The following is an 8,539-nucleotide window of genomic DNA, read 5'->3' on the forward strand; positions in this document are numbered from 1 at the left end:
GGGCTCAGTGTTTCTGATCAAAGTTTGTCTGGCATAAGTGTACGTACATGTATTTGTATTGTACATGTAGGTCTTTATGTTTGGCATTAACTTTCCACATTTCCATCTTTTACTCCAGAAGCACTGACCTAATTTCTATCAAACTTGTAAAAAAGTTCATTAGACATTAATCTCAAGAATCACTGGGCCAGAAAAGTCAAAATGTATGTGAAGACTTCCTCATAGAGTGTAGTTTCATGTTCTTCAAATCATAGTCCTTCAGAGATTATGAGACAAGATGAAGTAGCTAAAGAAATTTTATATATTCCCACCTCTGAGGTTTTAGAGGTTCGTATTTGCTCTACTCCTGATTTTTATTGTTTGAATGGACTTTGAGCTTGAAAACTGTTCAATATCTCCATATTTCATAGTAAGAAAAATTCTCTAGATGGTTGGGCACATTAAAAGGAGACCATTCCACTGTAACATAGATTTATATTTCTGCCAGTCATAGCCTAGCTGGTTGAATGGGGGCACAGTAGTGTCAAAAGTTTAGATGGAAATATGAGGAAACAATCTTGAACATTTTGTTTTTGAAAGATCAGCAGGACTGCACTTAATATGCAGATGTTCCCAGTAATCTCCATATTCTTTTTTCAGAAAGATGAAGGTTACTCAGGTGAGCATTGTAACCCATGGGTCTCTTGTTTGAAGAAACAATATTGTAATTATATAAAGAAGTATTGAATCAATCTTTTTTTAGTGAACCAAATGATATGGTTTATTTAATGTTACATTAGGAGAAAGATCTTCAATAGGATACCAGGATAGCCTTATTCAGAAGTATATATTGTTGTTGCCATTATTGTAGTTATTTGCTTTTGAGTATTTGGGATTTAAGAATCTTAACCCATTTTAACATTTCATGATAAGGCCAGTAAGGTATTAACTTGAAATACTTGTACCTGGAGAGATGTCTATTGATGAACATGCAAAGTACATGTGTATCCCACACCTGTATAGACAGAGCAGCAGCTATAAACAATAGGATCATATGATCAACACAAGTAGGTTAAGGCTAAGTGGGGGTGTTTCTATGCAAATGAGCTGATTTAAGCACATAAGAGGTTTGTCCACTATAAAGAGAAGGTTTAAACTTACTCTTTAATGCATGCTTAATACCCAAAACGTGTTATAGCCAATACACATTATTACATCATAGTATGACTACATTGTTCTCTACTACTTGAGGTAATGATAGACAACATTAACAACACAGCCTTGGTGCAAATTCATATGTTATTTAATTTTACAAAATTTTTTGTATAATAAGAGGATTCCGAAGAACAATCCAAAGATTGATGATATTGCTGTCCATATTCGATGCATTTTCTCATTTGATCAGAATTGAAAGAAACTTATGGAGGACTCTCCATTTTTTTTATGTGTTTCAACTCAAAAAATCTGCAAATAGTAACTACATGTAACAATTGAACTGTTGACATTTGTGCAGCAATATCATCAATCTTAGGTATATGCAGCTTAATATTACATCTTGTTTTTTGTCAAATTAAATACACCATGCCCTAGCACCAAGCTGTTTTGTTGATGTTGTTTATATCTCTGAGTAGAAAAGGATAATGACATCATAATATGACATCATAATGTGTATTGGATATACCATGTCATGCGTACTTAGTATGTGTAAGAAGGTATTTTTAAATCTTTTCTGTAAATAGAGAAACCTCTCATGTGTTTTAATCAGCTCATTTGCATCCCACCTATAGCCTTAACTTACTTGTGTATATATGTGCTTTTTGTTGGCAGGGTAAATTAACTTTCAACTTTCAATAAAACAGAAATTGTATAGCTGTATCTTATTATGGTGGAATTGTCAATCTCTAGAAATTCATTATTAGACATCTTGCAAAATGTTGCTAATAGAATAATAGTTTATAATATGTGGAAACCTGTTGTAAAGTCCCTTTTTTATTTTTAGCCAAAGCAGTTGAGTCAGAGGATACTACTAGAATCAAATTTCTGACCAGTGGAGAAAATGGGATCCGTAAAAGATTACATGCAGTGCCTCATGATATGGGAGATCCTGGTAAATTCATTAGATTTGATATTTATAAGCAGTTTTTGAAGCAACAAGGATATCTGAATCTGAATGTCGAAATGTGCCAGTATTTTTACTAAATTCAAGACTAATTTCAAATTCAAGATGCCTGTGCCCAATGCTGTAGATTCCTAAATATACACGAGGAATAAATTATCGCGTAATTACGCGAGAAGCACCACTCGCGAAATAAAATTACTCGCTTTTATTTTTATGGCGCTTTAATGTATGTAAAATCTCTAGATAAATCACCCATTCGCGAATTATTGTTCTCGCGATTTGACGCCCTTGAGCCATTTCGCAATATTAAGTACTCGCGTAAAATAAGGAATCTACAGTAATCACTGGGTCTGTTTGTCCATCAACTTTTTTATGTGGCAAAATATCTTGAATATCTTCAACTTTCATAATTACTAAACTGTGAAGGACACCATGTTATTTAGGCCATTTGGTGATAGTGAAGGTCAAAAGCCAAACTAGTTACCATTATTTATACATATATATGTAATGCTCTAATATACTATATGTATATACTAGGTAGAAAATGGCTACTTGATGTTGGATGTCTAATAGTAACACTAGTGATCACAGAATTTGGCCTTCTGTTTGTCTGTATGTCTGTCAGTTAAGACTTTTATTTCATACTTACTACATACATGTAGTTTGAAGACGGTTAGAGAAGACACCTACAGTTTTTGAGTCATTTGGTCAGAGGTCAGGGTCAAAAGTCAAACTATAGTAACCACTTTATAATATATCATTTATTTGATGACATTGTATATTTTTATCCTACAAACTTCATATAATATACTTTCATATAATTATGTGAAAATTGCTCAGAGGAGGTAATCTTAAGACTTTAGGGTCACATGATGACATTGTGATGTAATGACTTTGACATTTATAATCTGTAGATTGTGTTTATAAGACCTGGAGATATGTAAGTTCCATACCAAGAATATATTTTTTTTATTTTTAAAGTATCTAGAAATTTTAAAGAAAACTGAGCTATAGATCCTAATTACAGAGGATGAGCCTTGGAAGAGGGTAAACTGTTACGTGATACACCCAACCTGTAACTGGAAGGATCTCAACATGAAGTTTGTTCTGCAGACATTCCGAGACTACTCAGCCTCAAAAGACGAGGCCTATCTCAAACACATGTATCCAGTAGCCAAGGTGTGTTTTTAACATTACTTCCTGGTAAATATTCATAGCTCACCTCAACAAAGTCGAGATAGAATTATTACTATCATCCAGATGGGCTTCCTTTTATTTGTTTGTATGTTCAGTTGGTTATTTCTTAAGTAAAATATGTTTTGACAGTTACATTTTGCTATAAAGTACTGTATTGAGGGTTAAACTTGTGGATGTTTAATTTCTTCCTTGGGCAGCTGATCACAGATTTTAAGTTTGTGCAATGGAAAGTTTGCCTTAAACTTGTATAAAATGACTTTTTAAATATTTGATATTCAAATATTTCTGACTTTAATGAGAGAATGAAGATAGAGTGAAAATAAACATCATGAGTTACCCCCCCCCCCCCCCCCCTTACAACGCATGCAGTTAATTCTAACTTTTATTCATTATCATACAAATTCATACTCTCATAAATTTTCAGGCACATTCAGGAGAATCTCACTCTTACTGTAATGTGTTGAAGTATTCAGTGATCTCCGCTTTCTATATTGAATATTCCCTGCATTAATTTTGCCTTAATACTTTTGATATACACTGGCATTGATTGTGAAGTTGGAGGTGTGGAGTGCAATTTTACGTTCTGAAGGTGGATACAGACTATTTTAGATTAATTAAGTCATGACATTAAAAGAATCTAGGATTGAGCATTACCTTTTATTATATATCCAACTGTGTATCACTCGGTTTTACTGTTGATTCTACTCGATCACATGTCGGTGTGATCCGACTTTCCAAATCACCACACTGTGGTTTTCTGGGTCCATATCACCCCTCTCTAAAAGTGATGACGTAGTACACAGTATGCATGACGTTTTTTTCTTGTGTATCAAATAGTTTCTTGAAGAAAATGTTTTGTTTAATGGATAAAAGGTGTATAAATGATCCCAAAAGTTTTCTTTTTATAACATTATGCTAATTATAGAGGGGTATATAATAAATTTATCATTATAACAGTAACTTGATCCGAAGAGCTGTATAACATCTCGTTTACAGGCGCGGATCATCAGATCAAACTCGACGCTCAGCATCTCATTTGATCTGATGATCTGCGCCTGTCAACTCGACCTGATACAGCTCTTCGGATTAAGTTACTGTTATAATAATACACTTTTACTACCTATCTCTGTTATTTGACTTCAGTATGTCATGGAGACTGCTAAGAAGTGGGACGTGGACAACGATGGAATTATAGATAATGGTGGCTTTGCTGATCAGACGTTTGATGCCTGGACAATGTCTGGGGCTAGGTTTGTGGGAGATACATTATGTAAAGATCAATGAAAGTGCTCTTATAATTAACATATACTGTACATTTGAAAAGAATTTAAGAAATGGAATTTGCAGTTTTCTTCTCATTTAAATAATAAAAAAAAGGACAATCCCAATGACAACAATCCATAGTTTTCTAACAATGAGTAATTTTACCATCTGTTTACTTTCACTTTTACCTGTTTACTTTCACTTTTACCTGTCTTTGCTTTCACTTTTACCTGTCTATTACCTTCACCTTTACATGTCTGTTTATTTTTAGTGCCTACTGCGGTGGAATGTGGCTAGCTGCACTGCGTATGATGATAGAAATGGCTACCATTCTGAAGAAAGAGGATGATGTACTCCACTACAAGGAGATTCTAGACAAAGGAAAAGTGTCCTACCAAGAGAAACTTTGGAATGGTAGTGCTGCTCACAATATCTATATCAATTGTCATTCAGACAGATCAAATATTGCATCATGATATTGTAATTATTTACATTCTACAGATCTTTTCCACATTAACTCTTCAGAAACTACTAGAATCTACATGTACAGTACTACATCCTGTACATGCATATAGCAATGAAGTACAAGAAATAAGTTTAAAAAGTAACTGAGTCTTAATATAAGCATTGTGCACTATTCATTTGCTGGCAGCATAAGTTTAAAATGTAGTCATTAGGGCTGAAACAATACGCCCCCTCCATGATACAGTACGTTTCGCGATACTTCTGTCACAATTCAAATTTTTCAATACGATACATTTTAAAAAAGAAACAAATCGTTAGGTTAAAGAAAACATGTATTCAGATTTCAAAAGGCAAGTAAAAGGTGGTGATACAATAAAGAGCACTATTTGTGCTTCTGTAGATTAAAAGAGCACTTTGTTTGTGTCAATACTAGCAGTGGCAGCCTGCTCTGAAACTTTTTCCGTCTCAATTTTCTCCCTCGTGTGTGTCAAACTATCAAAATGAGGTCAAACCTGAACTATTTCAAGGAGTAACCAAACCCGATTATAAAAAAACGTACCCAACCGAAAATCGAGATAGTGAATTGAACATTGAACTGAGCAGTAATATTGAACAATACCGATATGTCGGTGCTTCGTTTCAGCCTTAGTAGTCATTTGATGCACAAACAAGATACTATATGCAAAAATAAAATACATCTTCCTATTTTAAAGTCAGATTCTTAAAACTAGATCAAAATGTACAGATATAGTTGTGTTTTGGTACTGTAAACTAACTTTTATTCACGTGCGAGAAATATCCTTTTACTTTAACCTACTTTAATTCGTGAATATTAATCGCTGTGAACCAATTATTTTGCTTTGTTTTTGAAGAGAATCTCTCTAAGTTGCAAAAATTAATTGTCGCGGATTCATTACAAACTGACGAATTGTGAATAAAAGATGACACAAATAATAGTTGGTTTACAGTATATTCTATACAAGAAATGAAAGTATATGTAGATTAAAATAAATAATAGTCTGGAAAAGAATAGCATGCTATTTTTGTTCCCTAATTTAAATACTATGGGAGTTTCTTTTAATTTGAGAAGAGAAAAAATACTTAAAATTTGTGCTTTTTATATTATAGAACACATGGAGTGCAGGCTTATCCAGTCTCCATTTCCAAATATTTATTTATATGTATGTAGTTTAAATTAGGATTTCGCATTGAGGTATTGCAGGAATCAAGTAGATGGATAAAAATAACATAAACACACATTATAAGCAATATGAAATTGATGTATTCATCATTGAATGACATTACTGTTCATGTTTAGGTTCCTACTACAATTATGACTGCAGTAAAGGTGGCCATCATGACAGTGTCATGGCTGATCAGCTGGCAGGTCATTGGTTCCTTAAAGCTTCTGGACTACAAGATGATGATGTAAGTAGAGAAATTGATACTACTTTCATGCTTCCCATTTCATAGCTCATGTTTTCATGTAAAAATCTTTTGGGGAAATGTTTAACATATCAAACATTAAATAAGTGGTCAAAAAAAACCATTTCCCTGGTTTGATGATATTTTCCTGGTTTGTAAATATTTTTTGTTTTATAAAGACTTTCTAAGCTTAAAGATAGTTTGTAAAATATTTCCCTGTTTTGATTATAATTCTTTGGTTTGTAAATAATTTTCTGGTTTGTAAGTACCTGTTTTGATGACATTGTTCTGGTCTGTAAATATTTCCCTGGCTTGTAGATATTTCCCTGGATTGATTATGTTTTGGTTTGTAAATATTTCCCTTGCTTGTAGATATTTCCCTGGATTGATTATGTTTTGGTTTTTAGATATTTCCTTTGTTTGATCATGTTTTGGCTTGTAGATATTTCCCTGGATTGATTATGTTTTGGTTTGTAGATATTTCCCTGGATTGATTATGTTTTGGTTTGTAGATATTTCCCTGGATTGATTATGTTTGGTTTATAGATATTTCCCTGGATTGATTATGTTTTGGATTATAGATATTTCCCTGGATTGATTATGTTTTGGTTTGTAGACATTTCCCTGGATTGATTATGTTTTGGTTTGTAGATATTTCCCTGGATTGATTATGTTTTGGTTTATAGATATTTCCCTGGATTGATTATGTTTGGTTTATAGATATTTCCCTGGATTGATTATGCTTTGGTTTGTAGATATTTCCTTGGATTGAGTATGTTTTGGTTTGTAGGTATTTCCCTGGATTGATGATGTTTTGATTTGTAGATATTTCTTTGGATTGATTATGTTTTGGTTTGTAGATATTTCCTTGGATTGATTATGTTTTGGTTTATAGATATTTCTTTGGATTGATTATGTTTTGGTTTGTAGATATTTCTTTGGATTGATTATGTTTTGGTTAGTAGATATTTCCCTGGATTGATTATGTTTTGGTTTATAGATATTTCCCTGGATTGTTTATGTTTTGTTTTGTAGATATTCCCTGGATTGATTATGTTTTGGTTTGTAAATATTTCCCTGGATTGATTATGTTTGGTTTGTAGATATTTCCCTGGATTATGTTTTGGTTTGTTGATATTTCCTTGGATTGATTATGTTTTGGCTTGTAGATATTTCCCTGAATTTATTATGCTTTGGTTTGTAGATATTTCCCTGGATTGATTATGTTTGGTTAGTAGATATTTCCCTGGATTATGTTTTGGTTTGTAGATATTTCCTTGGATTGATTATGTTTTGGCTTGTAGATATTTCCCTGGATTTATTATGTTCTGGTTTGTAGATATTTCCCTGGATTGATTATGTTTTGGTTTGTAGATATTTCCCTGGATTGATTATGCTTTGGTTTGTAGATATTTCCCTGGATTGATTATGTTTTGGTTTGTAGATATTTCCATGAATTGATTATGTTTTGGTTTGTAGATATTTCCTTGGATTGATTATATTTTGGTTTGTAGATATTTCCCTGGATTGATTATGTTTTGGTTTGTAGATGTTTCCCAGGATTGATTATGTTTTGGTTTGTAGATATTTCCCTGGATTATGTTATGGTTTATAGATATTTCCTTGGATTGATTATGTTTTGGTTTGTAGATATTTCTTTGGATTGATTATGTTTTGGTTTGTAGATATTTCCCTGGATTGATTATGTTTTGGTTTGTAGATATTTCCCTGGATTGATTATGCTTTGGTTTGTAGTTATTTCCACCAGACAGAGTTCTTTCCTCTCTAAAAAGAATCTTCCAGAACAATGTCATGATGTTTGAGGACGGGAACATGGGTGCAATCAATGGGACGCGACCTGACGGGAGTAAGGACATCAGCAGCTGTCAATCAGAGGAATTCTGGGTTGGGGTCACATATGGACTAGCTGCTAACATGATTCAGGAGGTGAGTGTGTGATACATGGCTTCCTACTAGCTTGGGCTAGTAGGTTACTTCAATATAATTAAAATTAGATGTTTCTAATCCTCCACCACTTCTCAAACATGTAACAACATCCCAATCGAGGTCACGTCAGAGCGACCTTTCGAT

At 33.1% G+C, this 8,539-nt stretch overlaps 1 protein-coding gene across 1 annotated transcript in view; it reads left to right on the forward strand.

Annotated features, from left to right (window-relative positions):
• The window catches only part of LOC133181515 (non-lysosomal glucosylceramidase-like), a 36,704-nt gene that overhangs the window by 25,190 nt on the left and 2,975 nt on the right, over positions 1 to 8,539 (forward strand). Inside the window, exons 25-30 of the mRNA XM_061316004.1 lie at positions 1,979 to 2,086; positions 3,126 to 3,277; positions 4,439 to 4,545; positions 4,830 to 4,972; positions 6,342 to 6,451; positions 8,204 to 8,395. Of these exons, the coding sequence (XP_061171988.1) occupies positions 1,979 to 2,086; positions 3,126 to 3,277; positions 4,439 to 4,545; positions 4,830 to 4,972; positions 6,342 to 6,451; positions 8,204 to 8,395 (812 nt within the window). The remainder of the gene's footprint in view (positions 1 to 1,978; positions 2,087 to 3,125; positions 3,278 to 4,438; positions 4,546 to 4,829; positions 4,973 to 6,341; positions 6,452 to 8,203; positions 8,396 to 8,539) is intronic.

This window comes from Saccostrea echinata, unplaced genomic scaffold (assembly GCF_033153115.1).
Source record: "Saccostrea echinata isolate AGI-Se365-2 ecotype Australia unplaced genomic scaffold, CSIRO_AGI_Sech_v1 ptg000009l, whole genome shotgun sequence".
Taxonomy (NCBI): domain Eukaryota; kingdom Metazoa; phylum Mollusca; class Bivalvia; order Ostreida; family Ostreidae; genus Saccostrea; species Saccostrea echinata.